General features: G+C 37.9%; 1 protein-coding gene across 1 annotated transcript in view; it reads left to right on the top strand.

Moving 5' to 3' along the window:
- Aoah (acyloxyacyl hydrolase) overlaps window positions 1-18,127 on the top strand; it is a 188,937-nt gene that overhangs the window by 10,789 nt on the left and 160,021 nt on the right. Inside the window, exon 2 of the mRNA XM_051194658.1 lies at window positions 11,080-11,175. Coding sequence (XP_051050615.1) covers window positions 11,080-11,175 — 96 coding nt within the window. The remainder of the gene's footprint in view (window positions 1-11,079; window positions 11,176-18,127) is intronic.

Below are 18,127 nucleotides of genomic sequence, written 5' to 3'. Positions count from 1 at the left end.
TAAATATGTCAAGTGACAATGCTGAAAATAATAATTAAAACATTGTATGTTTGGTGTACAACATGAGACAATTAGCCCAAAGGAAATGGGAAGAAATGGAAGAGCATAGAAGCAAAGCTGTAAACTTTTGTGCTAATTGAATTTCTATTAGCAAGATATAAATTTTGATAGATTGGAGCTGGATATTATAATTCAGGAACTACTGGGAATGGAAATGTTCGAGTAAAACACTACTAAAAAAGTCATCATGGAGGAAGTAGTACTAAAAGACATAGTTTACACACACACACACACACACACACACACATACACACACCACCACCACCACCACCACCAGAAGCAACAACATCCGCAAAAATAGAAGACCACACAAGAACACATGTGAGCAACACAGGCATTCTCTATGGGGACCACATGTGCCATTCAAAACTCAAGATAATCAGAACTAGGTTGTTCTTTTTAAAGTAAAATCCAACTAGATTCTGTATACTGGACTGGAGACATTACATTTTTATTAAAAGATGAGTGATACTGCATTGTGAAAATATACAACATTTTCAGTGTTCATGCATCAGCTGATGATTACCTAGGCTGTTTCAAACTCCTGGCTATTGAGAATGAAGGAGCAATGCACATGAATGAGCAGGTATGTCTAGAGTAGAATATGGAGCTCTTTGAGTAATGTTTAAGAGTGGTGTAGATGGTTCTTAGGGTAGATATATTTCTAGCTTATTGAGAAACCTCCACACTGGTTGCCATAGTGGTTGTGCCAGTTTTCACTCATACTCATAGTGGATAAGTGTTCTCCTTTCACCATATACATGCCAGTGTTTGCCAAAATTTGGTTTGATCTTAGCATTCTGAAGATGAAATCTCAAAGTAGCTTTAATTTTCATTCCCCTGAAAGGTAGAGATATAGAACATTTTCAAAGATGCTTTTCAGCAATTTGTATTTCATCTTTTGAGAACTCTGTTTAGTTCCATCCCTGAGTTTTTAATTGACTTGTTTGTTTGTTTGTTTGTTTTTGTATAGCCTAGAGACAAAACCTCTTTCATTCTGTAGGCCATCTCTCCACTGAAGTGATAGTTTACTTTGCTGAACAGTAACTTTGTAGTTCCATTTTTAGTTGTTATTAAAGCTTGTGCTATTAGATGCTATTCAGAAACTCTTTTCCTTGCCTTGAGTAGACTATTACCTGCTTTCTTCCCTGTTGGATTCAGAGCATCAGATCTTATGTTGAGGTCCTTGATCAACTTGGAGCTAAGTTTTTATGAGGGATAAGAGATGAGGATCTAGTTTCATTCTTCTACGTGTAGCCATCTACTTTGACCATCACAGTGTATTGAGAATGTTCTCTTTTTCCCAATGTGTATTGTTGGCCTCCATCAAAGATGAGGTGACTATAGTATGTGGGCTTATACATGTATCCTCAATTCTATTCAGTTGATCAATGTGTCTCTTTTTATACCAGTACCATGCAGGCTTCATCACTATAATTCTAGTATAACTTGAAATCTGAAATGGTGATACCTCCTATAGATTTTTGTTTGTTATTGTGTTGTCCAGGATTGTTTTGATTATCCTAGGTATTTTCTATTTCTATATTAAGATAATGTTTTCAGTTTCTGTGAAGACATACATTGGAATTTTGAAGAGGATTCATTGAATCCATAGACTGGTTTTGGTAGGATGGCCTTTTTCATTTTTGTCCTACAAATTCATGAGTATGGGAGGTTTTTCCATCTTTTCACTTTCTTTTTTCAATGGCTTAAAAATTTCCACTGTACTTCCTTGGTTAGACTTATTCTGAAATATAGCTTTGATACTATTTCAAATAGTATTGTTTGTGACATTCCCATGATTAAAGCACAGGTTATTAAATAAAATAAGCATAAATTTATTTTTAAAAGATTGAAATCATAGTTATCTATCAAGTTAAAATTCAAGAATGAGAAAATGTGAAAGCAAAGTAACACATTCTCTTTCCAAAACATGATGGGAGAAGTTTAGCTTCTATATATACTAACTTTATTTGCATGCATTATTTTTTTACTATTTGAATATGTATGATGCCAGCTAAATCATGTTTAAAGAAAAATGTATAGCATTCTTTAGAAGAAACATCTAAAGTCAATAACCTATATTCTACATCAAGAATCCAGAGAATAATATTTCAAACCCAAGACAAGCAGAAGAAAGAAAACAAACAACAGAATAAAAGTTAATAAAACAAAAACAAGTGCACTAATGAAAACCAAATGCTAAACAAAATCAATGAACTCTTAAGGAAACTTACCATTTAAAATGGGTAAACATAATTTTAAAAAGCTCAGCAAAAACATCACTATATGCCCAAAAGAAATTAAAACAATTGTAACAGAATATTATGAACAGTTTTGTATCATGAAAGTCAAGAATTAAGGTATGATGGGAATTTTTTAAGAAGACTGGAATACTGAAAAAATGATGAGAAGAAATAAAAAGACCTGAATGGGACTTTATCAAATCAAGAAATTAAATTAATAATTAAAAGTTGAATTAGTGTTCTTGTTCTGCAAACAAAACAACCATAGGTGTGCTACAACTATGGGAATGGATTCTCTCATAGTTCTGGAGGTAGATGGTGGTGGTGCGGGGATTTGAAGTCTTCTTTACTTGTCTGCTGGCTCCTGGGGTTGCAACGTCATTCCATTCTTTGTCTTACAGCAGTGTGACCTCTGCATTCATAGTCATGTGCCTTCTCTTCTGTATGTGTAGTTGCCTCTTCTTGCAAGAACACTTGCTATATTGATTATGGGCCTTCTTTATTCCGGCATGACCTCATCTCCACTAATTACAACAGTAATACCCCACTTTCAAATAAGGCATATGATCAAATTTCAAGAAGGGCATGCATTTAGGGAATGTAAGCCAAGTTCATAAAACCTCAAGGTTAGTTTCCACTAGTGAGTCCCATAAAATAAGAAGCAAATAAATTCAATGAAATGTAATTCCTTTCATAAATTAAGAGAAGGGACTGTATTTCAGTTTATGTTATATTTTACCCTAGTGCTAAATTCATATAGATATCACAATAAAAACGTTCACAGAACATTATTATGTAAACACAGATTTTAAAATACTCACAATATACAGGAATGATACCCTATGACCAAATGGTATCTTTCCTAGAAATGCATGTCTGACTTACAGTCTAAATGTTGATAGAACACACCAAATTAGAAAAAATAAAAGCTATAATTACATTATCAATCCAGCAGGAAAGTAAATTATTTGACAAGATCTGTTAAGATATCTCAACAAATTATGAAAGAAATAGACTCCCCCAACCTGATAAAGAGCATCTATGAGAACCCTACTGCTCAATGTAAACTTAACTATGGTTTCCCTCCAAGATCAGAGTAACATTTCCATCCTCGCCAGCCCCCACACCACACACATAAAAACATTTGTTAAAGTCATATAGACAAAAATGAATGGAAAATAGAACTATTTCACTTTCCTAATTGTTTTAGATTTAACAGGTGTAAGCAAAATAATAGTGAATATAATTAAAAGGTAAATGTTGGTTAATTTAAAGGTATATTTATCAAAAACCAAAAAAGTAAAAGACTCCATTTATTAACAACACATTTTATCAAGCCAGTTGATTTTTAGTTTTTTCAGAAAAACTAGAGAAGACAATAAAGTTGTCAGGTTATAGATCATTTCAGACAATTTTTGATGATAGGTCATTCTAGAATTTTGGTGTTTAACTGAGAGGATGTTCAAAGAACTGAGTGATGTTTCTATATGGAAAATATCACTATTCCCAACAATTTATATAAATATCTTTCTCACACTTGCATTTGTAAAAATGAAAACACAGTGACAAAACTTTAGCTGAATTTTTGTCTCTATATAAATATATAAATTCATTACAGATATCAGTATTAATTTAGAAGATCTAACCATTTCATTAAGATATAAAATTATAAAAAGATTTGCCTTATTATTCAATAATTTCTCTTATATTGGGAATGCATTTTGTTTATATGTCAGCTTTATTACTAAAGAAATAATATCCAGGAGAATTTTAATAGAGTCATACTTATTAAAAATTAATTTTTATTTAAATTTTTACAAAATTTTAATGTAAAATTACAATAGTGTGATCAATAAAGGCCTCACTATTAAAATATATTACATTGGAATAAAATATATGGTGGAAGAAGAATTGAATGAAATAGAGCTGTCATTATAAAAATAAGGTAAAGAATTATCAGCACAGTGTTAAAAGGAGGGCTTGGTTGTATATTTTTAAGTGAATGTGCTTAAGCATGAATCACTGGTGCTGGTGTTCATGTTTATTTATATCCACATGAGAGATTAGTTTCACAGTCCTACAGTCGTATTTACAATCTGTCCCAAATCACTTACTTTGCAACTAATTAAACTGACATCTACACAACTAATTTTTTAGTACCCAATAAAAATATAGTCCCTAGGACTGAAGCTCTTCTGTCCCCCTCTAAGCCTCTCCTCCTTTTCTCCAGCCCCCGAATTCTCACCTGGGGCCACACTCCTCTCCCTCACCCCCAAGACTTTAAAACATTATAATGGCCTCTTGGAAGAGCATGCATTCAGGCAACAGTAGTCAACCACACACAGGACATCTCAAAGGCCAGATGGTTTCTCTAGCGAGTTCCATAAAATATTGAGATGAAAATAATTCCAATAAATGGAATTTCATAGAAGAGACAGGGATGCATCATTTGTGCTATAATGTGCCCCAGTATCAAATCCAGTGAACATCACAAAGAAAGAAGTTGACAGAATGTTATTTTATAAGCATGAATAATTGTTCTTCCATTTGCCTGTTCTTAAGCCTCCAAGCACATCCCACAGGTGCTAGTAAGTATGTGTTCCACAAGCAAGGGGGGGTAATGATGCGGAGAGGGGGTTCATGCTTCAGAGTACCTTAACTTCATTTCTCTACTTTTATTTCTTTATTTTATTTCATGTGCACTTGTGTCTTGTCTGCATGTATGTCCAGATCCCTTGGAACTGGAATTACAGAAAGCTATAGGTGGGTGCAGGGAATTGAATCTGGGTCCTCACAAAGACCACTTAACCACTGAGGTATCTCTCCAGCGCCATGGCTCACTTTTAATTTATTTGTAATTTAGGTGCAATATTACCCTATATCTCTCAACACAGCCCAATTTCTTCTCATTGCTTCACATGGCCGCTGCTTGCCCCCAAGTTCCTGTTTTCACCCATAACTACCTAATATGGGGCTTTCTTGTTTCCGGTGTTCTTGGCACAGCTGGCAGTCTGGAACTTGCTGAGTATTTTCTCAACAAAAGCAATATCCAAGTGACAGTTATGCTAGTTATGCTAGGACACAGACCTTAGAGTCTACCCAAATTTACTTGCAACAAAAGTAAATTAAGCCCCAGGAAAGTAAAACCAATGGTAATGCCACACATTTCTCACAGATAAAATTCTGAGCTTTGGTCTCAGTGTTCAGTATGTCTGTCTGTCTAGCTGTCCCCTGTGGCTGCCTCAGCAGGTGGGAGGGGAAGTAGCAGTTGTTAACTATGTTCCTGCTGCAGGCACCATGTTTATGATATTAGCTGTATCACTGTAGCCCTGCAACTCTGTTACAAACACACCCACTCACACAGGGATTATTTGCTCACTCAGGATTTTGTGATCTGGTTCCTATTGAATGACTGCAGTCAAAATACCCTGGGCTCACATGAGCAGCTGGGCACAGCAGGTAGATGGGGAAATATCAAGGATGAACGATCCAGAATGGTCTCATTCATAAAACTGGTAGTTGGCAGGCCTATGGCTGGGGTGCCTTAATTCCCTCAAGTAGGTTAGCTCACATTCTTGGCTGCAAACTTAAAGAGGTCAAATGTCACTGAAAGCCACAAAGGCATGGGTTCAACCCCAAGCCACTGTCACTTCCTGAACAGTCATTCTATTTTTCCAAAGCAAGTCACAGGATAGACTTAAAGGGCTGTGAAATAAGTTCTACCCCTCATGAGAAATAGAAATGCTGACCTGGTCGACATCTTTAATGTACCACACAGGCAGGATTACAGTCCATAGCGTGCATGCATTCTACCTAAGGTGCCTAGCCAGAAGTGGATCCCTGTGGTAGGTAGATATAATCAGGCCCATTTGCTTCTCTCCTCACTAGAGCAGGGTGTCTGCTTCTGTTATACTCAATCTTTCCAGACTCCAGATAAGAAGGGATTTTCCACATGTGAAGTCTTAGATTGTCACCACTGAGTACAATGCATAGTACCCCTTGTCCACATTTCTGAATTCAACACCAGCTGGACAAAGTTACTTCAACAAAGAGGCCAGAAAGTGATCTGTAATGGGAGGAATTCCTCAGCACATGTCACTCCCAGAAAAACAATTGTTAGCTTGTCAAGGCAGGAAAGCTCTTATTAGACTGTAGAGGATCCCTTGATTATTGCTGCTGAAGAATATAATACGCATTTCACTGTAGACCATCAGTTAACAATTCAACTGGAAGGGAGTGCAGCCTACTGGAGGGAGGTGAAGATGGAGCCCTATATCAAAGCTGTTCCCAGCCAGGACTTTCAGTGTTTGAAACCCCATTACCTGCACATCTGTGGGGTCCTTTTGATCATAACTTTTCACTGGACAAAGTGACGCGAGTGGGAGGGTTCGCCGGGTCTTCAGAGACAACTAACTTTTCTCATTCTATATCTTTTCTCTCCCAACCCCTGGGGCCTGGCTCCTTTTTATCTAGCTAATGATTTTCCAATTTTAGCCAGAAGTGTTAAGGGACTGCAACCATCATGAGTCTTTGATGGGATTTTTCTGCATCAGAGTCAAAAGGAAAGCCTGTATCTATGCTACAAAGAAGCAGGCTGGTCTCCACAGCGCCCTGGGCACTTTGTATGCATCCTTTTAAGCCATGGTTTAAAACAAATGCAAATAAGTGTTAGAGTGAATTTCTCAAGAAAGAGAAATCCTAATCCATGGGTCCTCTGGAATGTACATTCTTAAAATCTGATTCCAAGAAGCACCCCTTTATGTCCCATGCCCCCCAACATTCCTGCTGATCTGAATGAACATTTTGGTTTCCACACCTTGTGTCCTAGCCTATTAGTCCATTAATTTACAGCAAACTATGATTTTTGAGTAGGAAGGAGAAAGAAAACTTGCCACTAATTAAGTTGTGGGAACGTGGAGAAGTCCACCATGCTCTTTTAGGCAGTGGGTCTAGTTTCTCTGCTGAGAATGCTTCTTCTCCCTTCTGTTCTGCACAGGCTCTGCAAAGTCTCCTGTCACTTGTCCTTCAGATGTTAATTAGCATCATGTTGTCAGAATTTGGGAAGTATATTGGGAACACCCTGTAGACAAGGATCACACTACTAGCGCGAATATACTGTTTATCTGGGGTCCCATCATGTTCTAGCATTTTTTTTTTCCTAGAACAAGTTTTCTTTGGTTGAATGCATACTTCCTCTGTTAAAGACAATGTCACAAAACTCCTCTGATTTGGAAGAAACTTTTTGCATATTTTGTCATCTCCCCTTCCATGCCTGCCCAATACATGGAGAAAAGAGAGGACCAGTGAGCTAGTTTCTCTAGCTGCCAATACCTTGACATAGGTTTCTGATGTACATCTTCTTGGAGAGTCAGTCCCTCTCCCTGAGTTACAGATGGTGTTTTCTAAGATTGTTTTATCCACTCATTCTCTTAGTAAACATGGTGCTCTTGCATGGCACTGTCCTTGGAGTAAAGGAAAAATGTGACTGACTCTGCTCTCCAGGAAGTTGATATCAGAGCAGTATCTAGTGCCAATCCAAGGTAGTATAGCACCAGTAGAGTGGGTCTTATTTGTCAATGGCTCCCAGATCTATATAGTAAACCAACCTCTGATCGAAATGTGTTGTAATTGTCTCTCTTGACATTCCATTTCATTATTCCCTGAGCAATACAGTCAAACAACTATTTCCAAACTATGCACATCATATGAGGTATATTAAATTACTAAGAGGTGACTTAGAGGATCTAAGGAGGGTGTGTGTAGGTTGAGGGTCTTAAGCATCTGCAGATTTTGGTACCTAAGTGAGTTCTAAAGTGCATCTGTCACAGATAGGGGAGATGACTCTATGGAGTTTTGAGTCAAGGGAGGACAAAGTAATATAAATGGATGTTGATCGGGTAGAGAAGATAAAGTTTCAAAAGGATTCTGCAGAAGGTTTTGAATGGCTTCAAAGTGACCATTAGTAGGGGAGGAGAGGGAAAACAGCTTTTAAAACCAGAGCCTTTTGAGGAAGAGGTGGGAGAAAAATGAGCTTACTTCATGATAAAGATTTATTAAAGGGGAATAACATGTTAATTTCTGATCCCTCTTAAGGTTCAATACCTCAAAGAATGATGTCTTAAGGGAAACCGAGGTAGCAGGACAACTCAAAAATGTTTTTATGCTACCCTACCATTTTATTTTTAACAAGAAAATCCTGTCAAGATGGTTTTTAGCCTTATTCCTTTGATAAATATTACCCTACTCTCATAGTGGATACAGAACTAACTTTAAAAACCCCTTGTCTCCCTAATGTCATGAAAATTGTCCATGCTCCTTTGCATCTGCTGAAGGGTTCAGACTGAAAATGTTTTTCATGAAAACTTTAGCAAATTATATTTGGAATAATAATGGCATTCATTTGTATTTAAGTGTCTGGAATCATAATAGCAAAAGTCTGGGTACTGAATGCAATTCCCAGTAGAATATCTGCTTGGTAACAGTACCAAGTCTTCTAATATCACTTCCATATTCCCATCTTCACCCCACTTTGAGTCAACCTGGGCATCAATCAGTTTATTTCCCTGATGAGCTGCTGCAGGAAGAGATTCAGAGCTGTCTCCTAGGCTATGCTTCACTACATGCTGGTTTAATTAGGAGCCACATGTTATACATGTTTCCAATAGAATCTTCTATTTGTCTCATAGCAAACTACCTTTTGTCCAGAAGTGGGAACTGAAATAGACCAGTAAGATAGTAGAGCTAAGAATCAGCTGTCAAAGTAGCTATGAACCCAGCCTCAGAAAATCTTCCAGCAACTGGTGACCAAATGTTCCTGACAAGCCCTTGAATAGGCTTACTTTAAGCCAGTAAACAGTCCTTGCCCCTGTTTTAGGAACCAGCCACATGGTCAGTCATTCAAAGAGAGAGGGAGACCCACTCCACTCTTGAGGAAGGTAGAGTCTACTCTAAAATCAAGAATGAAGTTTCTAATGGTTGACAGCCCATTCAAAGTCACAGCATTTGTCAATGGCTGACCCAGTATTTGAATCATGTGTTTTGTTTTATTCAAAGCCTTTCCCTTTTTTAACTGCACTGCAACCTCTTTCTAAACTGCAGTAAAACTACTTGTCATTTTCCATTTGCAGTTAAATTTTTTAATATACTTGATATGAAGAAAAATAAGCGCAATTGGTCATACCGGGTAAGTTGAGCAACTTATCTTGTTATCCTGTTTCATGTCTTCACTGTTTTCTAAAATGAGATTGCATTGCATTTATATTTTTAAAACAAAACAAATACACATGAAAATGCTTTTCATGCCATAGGATGTTAATTGGCATACTAAATTCATAAAAATATAAGACAACCATACAGGGCTGTGAATTCATTAAAAATATAACCATTCGTGTTATGGTTGATGTTACTAAGCACACCAGCAAGTAGGTGCTGTCAGCTTAGGAAGATGGCAGTTGCACAGGTCTCAGAAGTCAAGTCTAGTGAGGACCAACTCTCCAGTCAGAGGAAACAGAGTAGTTGTAAGCAGAGAGCTATTAGTTACTTCAGTATCTAGAGAGGTGGGTATCTCTCATTGCTAGGTGGGTATCTCTCATTGCTTTATGGTTCCCTCTCATCTGATAGAAGGTTTTATTTCTTTCTGTATAGAACTGCCAAATTGCATTGCTCATCTTCTTCCAGGGGCCACAGTGGGACTTTGACTATGATACCAGTATGTCAATAATTGGGGGCCCCATTTGCTGATTTTCTCAGTCTCACTTCTAGTTAGATTCTTCATAAGGAAATCTGCATTACAAATCTTCTAACAAGTGCCCACTTTTCCTAAGAGAATGAAGTTGAGCAACTCCTCACACACTTACACACCTTTTTGGGCCAAGACAATTTTCTATGAAGGAGTATCTTCCTTATAGGAAAAGAATGTTTGTGCCCCTCCAGCAGCTCAGTAGATTGAGGCAAGTAATAGAACCTTCAAGAAATTTGAGCCTAGCCACCTTGGGGAGTCATATTTAACCCTATACAAAAGTAAGGGAAAGAATATATTTCTAATTTGCTCAAGTTCTCTTCTGGACACTCATAATATTTGGTTCATACTTTTCTCCGTGAGTTTTGTATGTAGTTTAAGATGTTTCATGGGTTATTATATTCCAAAACCACCCTTAGTTGCATCATCATCCCAACTAATTGCCACAGTGGCACTGTAGAAAACATCTTATTTCCTGCTTTATAAGGAAACCAAAGCTTCAAAGGGGAAGATGTTGAGTTCAAGGTTGTAAAGTCAGGCAGGACTCAATCCCAAGTCTTCTGGGAAACTTCCACTAGTATTTCAAAATTAGAAAACTGACTTTAGGTCACAGGCCACAATTTTGTGGGATAGGAATGATCTACTGACAACTAAGACACCTACTGCAGAGAAGCAAGTGGAGATTGAGGAAGCCAGTACCTAATGTATTATGTACAACTTTCCTTGCCCTATCTCATTTAAGTATCATCTCTTTTAATTTCTCAGGGGTTTGAGCCAGATTAATTACTTCCCCAAAGTCCCATCACTCACAAATGGTGTATATACTCTGATAACCCCTGGCTTTCTGAGACACCAGCCCATAGGCATTGCACTGTAGATCTCAGAGTGGTTGGGTATGTTGCAGATGTTTAAGGGCAAAAGCAAGGGAAGATTTGTGCCTCTGTTGGTGTTCTTAAGAACCCAATCTGTCTAATTTCCTTCTCTATACCCTTCAGTCCTGTGTGACCCACTGACATGCTCTTCTGTTCCTTGCAGGGTGTGTGGTGGTGGTATCTGTGATTGAGCAGCTGGCTGAAGTGCACAACTCCTCAGTCCAGGTGGCGATGGAGAGACTATGCAGCTACCTGTCTGGTAAATTTCCAAGGGCCCCTGATGCTCTGTGAGCACCAAGAGGGAAATTGCATCCTGTGGATGCTTGGGGGAGAGGGGCGGTTGGTTGTGCTTTCCTTTTCATATTCTAATGGTGTTTATAGAAAGTAGGTAGTTTGTGCATGACATTCTCCATCATGGCAGATATCACTGACGTCATATAGTGAGAAAGTGTTGAGCGACCAATTACCATTAGAGTGTCACAGTAATAATGATTTTTTTTCCCCACCTGATGATAATCACCTCAATAAGAAGTCAATGAATAGTTCTGTTTAATTGTACACATATTCCCAGACACACACAGTCCTACTAGTACAGGCATTAGGTGGAATGATTCCTGATCTCAACACCCCAATTAGGAAGGTATCAGAACCACCCCTTTCATTTTACCTGGGTATCAATTAACTTTCTCACCAATTTTACAAAGCGGTGTATTTGGTTTTCAGACTCAGCAGAAAGAAACTATTTACCCTGTTTTCTGTGCACATAACAGTTATGTATTTGAGAGTCAAGTTTTCTTTCTCTTAGTAGGAACTAATTCACCAAGAAGGCTGACACTATTTTTTTCTGTTAAGTATACTATGCAGCCTAACAGTGATTGTATCTTTGATTTATATGCTACCCCATGTCAGTAGCAAAAAAAATTGAGAATTACATAGTTTATTATATGAATTTGCAGGATAAGATATTTAGAACTCTAAAAGATAATTTATCTCCCCGGATGTCCCACCCACGTGTTCCTTATAATCAGTATTTTTACCCATCTGCAACAGAGAATGTCTAAACTTCCTAGTAATTGTTCCTTCACTTTTTTATACAGTTTTAGCATAACTATCTTCTTGACCTCCTTTTACATCTCTGATCTGTCTCCCAGGTCTATTACAACCCACAACTTGCATTTCATTGTTTCCTTTCCCATATAATTTAACTGTGTAATTTGCCCTGTAACACTTCTCACAGCCTGGGATATCCTGACTTCATGTATACCTGTGGTATAATTGAACATGCTTCTTCTGAGCTCTGTGGTTTTTCAGAATTGGAAACTAATCAAGAGCTTGAACACTCCAATTTGATTCCTTTGGCAAAATAATGCATGATACTCTCTCTCTCTCTCTCTCTCTCTCTCTCTCTCTCTCTCTCTCTCTGCTCTCTCTCTCTCTCTCTCTCTCTCTCTCTCTCTCTCTCTCTCTCTCTCTCTCTCTCTCTCTGTCTGTCTCCTTGACTCTTTTCCTTCCTTTCCTGTCCTCTATGTAATTCTAGCAGCTGTTGATGATTCGTGGTGAGATGTACCAACTTATTGGGAGCTATAGCATTGGAATATTCCAACTTATCATTCATTAATTGAAGCATGTTTGACCTTTTCCCTCATTATCTTATTTGGATATTTTCCTACAGTACCTAATTCAATTTGAAAAATCAAGATATTTGCTTTATCCTTGGAAGTTTTCAAGAGAGTGCATTGGCTTTCTATTATCATCCCAAAGTCATCATTTTCTTTAAAATGCTGCTAAGTCATGACTTAAACATACCTGTGAGATTTCAGTCAATTGCAACCATTATCCTATTGAAGCTCAAATAACCCCTTCTTTGGCCAGAAGGTCAGAACCTCCTTTTCAATTTAACAATGAGATCAAATAACCCTGGGCAGCTTCCTCGGTAACTGGACTAGCTAGATATTCTAGCCGAATTTTGTACATTCCTGGGGCTTGAAATCAGTCATTTTCTTAGAAATTTAAGGTTTTCTGGGTTTTCTTTTGTAACAGTTCCTACATTACGACTAAAGTCTGGGTGTTTGAGAATACTAATTATACTAATGGTCAATCTTAGCCTCTTCATGGGCAGGGATTAAAAGCAAAAACACATGCATATATACTTACATGTATAATGTTTAACATAAATCTAATGAGTTCATGGTGCCACTTCCAATTCAAATCCCATACTATAGGCATTTTTCTTAATAGCCTTTGTTTCTTGGTTGGTTTCTTTCTTTTCTGTAAAGTTCTAATTGTCAAAGTGATGAATAGAACTAAATAGCCTATAAGTTCCCATGTACCTGCCCCTTACCACATACTAACAGTCCATAATATCAATTCCATAATATTTATTATTTCTTATTGCATATAGTTCACATTTATTGAGAGCAGTTAATGTTATTTTTGCATATAGTTTTCCCATTCTCCCCCTTTTAAAAGCATTGACCTATATGATCTGAGTATACTGCCATTGTTAGAAATACCCATCAAGTCACCAACTGGGTGACTCATGTCCACCCCATCTCTCCTATGGATGTCCCTCTAGTAGAAGCTTATTCTTCTGGAAGTACTCTTGGGGAAAATGGCCCTTGAATTCTTACATGTTGATAACAGCCTGTCTGCAACTTCTAGACTTGAAAGCCATACTTTTTATGGATTTCAATCCTTGACTGTGGGTCTCTGGAGATAACTCAGTAGGCAGGGGCACTGCTAAAGTCTCAGTTCAGTGTCCTAGAAAACACATAAAATGTTTCATTCATCTGTGATGTCAAGACTGTGAGAGGGGAGATGTAGAGACAGGAAGATCACTGGAGTTTGCTAGCCACCAGCCTGGCATCCAGATTGGTGGAAAACACTGCCTCAAAGGAAGAAAGTGGAGAATGAGAGAGCAGGGCCCCAAATATCCTCCTCTGGCTTCCAGGCATGCTCATAGATGTGAGTGTTAACACACACACACACACACACACACACACACAAAGCACGCACGCCTACATACATTTTGGCATACAGTTTCTTTCCACAAAACTCTGAATTACTAAATTCCTAATGTGGGGTTGGAAAGATGGCTCAACAGTTAAGAGCACTTACTGCTATTGCAGAGGACCCAGATTTGGTTCTCAAAATCCCTATCAGGCAGCTCACAACAGTCTATAACTCTAATTCTAGGGGTTCTAAGGCCCTCTTCTGATCTCCCTGGAGACCAGGCCCACACCTGGTACACAGACATACATGGAGGCAAAACATATACACTTAAAATAAAAGTAAATATTTTTAAAATGAAAAATAAATTAGAAAGCTAATGTGATATAGTTTTCTTTTTCCTTGCAAGTTGCTTATTCTGTTTGATAAGCATTTCGAATGATACTTTTCTTTTTGTTTTCTGTGAAAGTTAGTGATCTAAGCAGAATATGTTTCAGTGTTCATTGCTGAATGTTCATATTCTCAGACATGCAGTGCACTTTCAAGTATATGTATTTCGTAATTGAAGGAAAGGCTTTTTATTTCTTCAGTTTCCTTGGTTTGGGTTTCTTTGGGGATTTCTTCTTGTTCATATATTGAATCTTCATTGCCTGTCTGGTACTTTATCCCCCTTTGAGTTTCTTTCTGTCTCTCTTTGTGTGGATGTGCTGATTGCTAGGGTGGAATCCAGGACTTCATGGACACTAACGGGTGTTCTCACTGGGTTGTGATCCACACTGTCTTCGTGTCTTATCATTAAATGTCTTCCTCCTTTCATCTCCAATTTCTCTGAAGGCCTTGTCTATTGTTTCCATTTGTTCTGTGTTCCTGCTAGTTTAAACTTCATTTCCTTTATAATTTCTATTCTCTCTTGATTTCTTTTATCTCATTTCTGAGTTTTTTTTAACTTGTATTTCTCATCTTCTTTCATGTTTTTTATCATTTTATTAACAACTTCTCTCATTTTGAAAGACTGCTTTAATCTCCTCTTTTGGCATGGTTTTACTATCTGTAGGAATGTTATTCTTTCTTTCTCCTTATAATAGCTTTGTATGGGAGTTGACCTAGATACATTTCTGTTGCTTAATTTTATGTGAAATTAGTCTTCAAAAACTTTTTAAAAGGGGGTGGCATAAGATAATGTTTCTGAATGCTCAGAGTGCCATCTTTGTTGCTTTTGGGCAGTATTTAAAGTGCAGGTTGCTTGTTGCTTAGATTTTCTGCATATTTCCCCTGCCCACTTTCACGAGGAGCTTCCTTCAACTCTATTTTTAAGTAGCTCAGCAGTTTTTCTGAGTGTGGACCCTGCTCACAAAGGATCTAGAGGTCCAGTCCCCAGATAATTTTAACTCCTCTGTCCTTCTGACTTTAAGTGCTGTGGGCAAACTCCTGGCCTCAGTTGCCATCTCTTGTTGGCTCATTCAGCTTTCCAGTCAGCTCCTGACACTTCTGGGCTCTCCTTTGACACAGATGAGTCATCTTTACATAATATTATGTTGTATTCACAGGAGTTCCTACATTTGTTTTAACTGATTTTCTGTGGACTTGGCTAGCCAGGTACTTCAGTGGGAGGCATGAAAGATATTCCAAAGTACCACTACTTCTTGGTCACCTTTCCAGTATTCTCTCTTGTGAAGGCTTTAATTTTACACCAATAGTCTTGCATTGCTTTGAAACATCCAGTTTTTATTCAGTATTATGTTTTTAAAATCTATACCCATTAAAACAGTTCAAACAGTTCCTCAATTGTTCATTGTTATGTAAACATCCTATATCTTTGGTTTATGCCCTTATTATTAAACATTCATAATTTATCAAAAGTCTTGTTTCTATAGTTTGGATATGTTTTGAACTTATTCCACATAGATTCATGTACTGAAGATTTGGTCTCCAGTGTGCTAATACATTACATGTCACAGTCTGACACAGGTAATACAGCCATAGGCATCACCCTTGGAAGAAGAGACTAGTGCTGATATTATGGAGACAATTTATACCTAAGAACAAGTTGTTTTTTTTTAAAAAAAAAAAAAAAAAAAAAAAAAAAAAAAAAAGGACAGATGTGCTAGGCATTTTAGCACATCAACTATTTGAAAGAGGAAAGTCCTATGCAACATTCTGAGTCATTGTCTCTACAAAATTAAAAATCACTTGGGGAAATCAGTAAGGTGGTAATGTGGGTGAAAGTGCTTGCAACAAAGCCTGATGATGCAGTTGAACCCCCAGAACCCACACAAATGTGGAAGGAAAGGAATGTCTCCGTGAAGTTATTATTATACTAGTGTTTCAAATGTGCAATATCTTTCTGACCTTCACTTCCACCTGAGTATTCACCTATGGTTCTCATCAGTATACACTATGGAATAATCTCAGATTCATCAGTGGGGAAATGGTATGGAATCACTGTGGCCAGAAGTCAATAAAATCACACATTCTGAGTGTCATACCAGAATGTCACTTCTCTTGTTGCCTATTCAGAAATCTTTAAATACGATAGTCCTGAACTCATGTAGTCTTAAAGGGAACAAATCAACACACACATCCTGGAATATGCATCCACAGAACTAGAAACTGGTTAATTGCTCTCTGTGTTTTAAGGCAGTCATTAACAGTTAATGTTTAGCAATATATGCCCTGCCTGGGTTAGGTTTGCATCAAATAAAATGTCCTTATGAATAACATTGGCCTTCACAGAAAAAAAAAAAAAAACTTCAGTTTCAGCTGAACTGTTGACTACCCCTGTGTCCCTGGGCTCTCTCACCCTTGGCATTCCTTCTTACAGGGTGAGAGTAAAGACACACACCAGCTCAGCAGAGTCTATAAGCAAGTAAATGATAGCCAGCTTACATGACTCACAGATGGGAGTGTGTGAGATTTCATTTGCAAATACACATGTATAAGCTAAATGCATGAGGGCTGCTCAGCAATCCTTTGAAAACTCTTCTTTGCCCTCTGGAATGGCCGTGTTTTCTTTTATTGATAGGCTATTCTGGTGTTCATTCCCTAGATCTGTACAAATATTCTTGCACCTGCTAGATCACAAACATGATATAATGGTAAAGGTTCTGCTTTAGATCTTTTCTTCAGAGCTGGGAATGTAGCTCAATGGTAGAAAAATTTTCCCAGCATGCACACGGCCCTGGATTTGGGTCCCAGGAAAACCCACCACACACACACACACACACACACACACACACACACACACACACACACCATAGCATTTTCCTAAAGTATCCTCCATTATCTGGTGGTACTAAAACAAAGCAATACAAGCTATAAACAACAGAAATATATTTGTCTCAGAGTTCTGAAGGCCCAAAGTTCAAGTGCATGTGTCAAGTCATGCTTCCTGCTGTGCAATCCTATAATACCACATTAATTCATCCCCAAGAGCAATGACCTCCTATTAGGCCCAGATCCCAGCATTGCAGTATGAGGACTAACTTCCTGTCACAGGAAAAAAGGGTCACATTAGAACCACACTGGGTTCCTGTAAAAACTCCTATGCTGGTCACCACTTGGGTTGCAATGATACTTGGGGTGCCATCTCATTGTAGCTTCCTTGGTACCAGAGGTTTTGCATGTTTCTGCTCCATATTTTCCCATGCTGAGCTTATAAATTATTTCTGAGATAATCCTTTTTTCCCCTCTCACACACTACTGCTCCAGGGCCTTCCTGAATTGGCATCACAGAATGCAACTAAAGAAAAGGGATTCATTAGGCAGAGGGCCCTGCTCTGAATGAGAATTCTGCAATCTTTCAGTTTGAGTGGAGCAAAACAATCACAGAAACACACTGGCAGTGCTTCTCATCAAAACAAAGGAAGATGACTTTTCTCTGCCTCTCAACCAGCAGTGCAAGTTAATCAAAGAACAAACTAATGTTGCCTTTTAAATTGCTCTGCTCCAGGCTAAGCTACTTCAATATTAGCATGACTTTAAACATTTCCAAACTGCCTTTCTCCTCACTTAATTATGAACCTTTCTTTAAAAAAAAAATCTTTAAATCATACCATGTCACACTGGAAACAACCAAACACCATGGCCACATTGCCTATCTATTTTTATTCTTTTACTTTTGTTTCTCGAGACAGTGTTTCTCTATGTAGTTCCTCTGCTCTGGAACTTGTGAAGTAGAAGAGACTGGCCTCAAATTCACAGAGGTCAACTTGCCTCTGTCTCCTGAGCACAGGAATTAAAGATGTGTGTCACAATGACTGGCA

Source organism: Phodopus roborovskii, unplaced genomic scaffold, assembly GCF_943737965.1.
Source record: "Phodopus roborovskii unplaced genomic scaffold, PHOROB, whole genome shotgun sequence".
Taxonomy (NCBI): Eukaryota; Metazoa; Chordata; class Mammalia; order Rodentia; family Cricetidae; genus Phodopus; species Phodopus roborovskii.
Note: the sequence above shows the minus strand (reverse complement) of the source record. Positions and strands in the feature narration are given on the sequence as shown.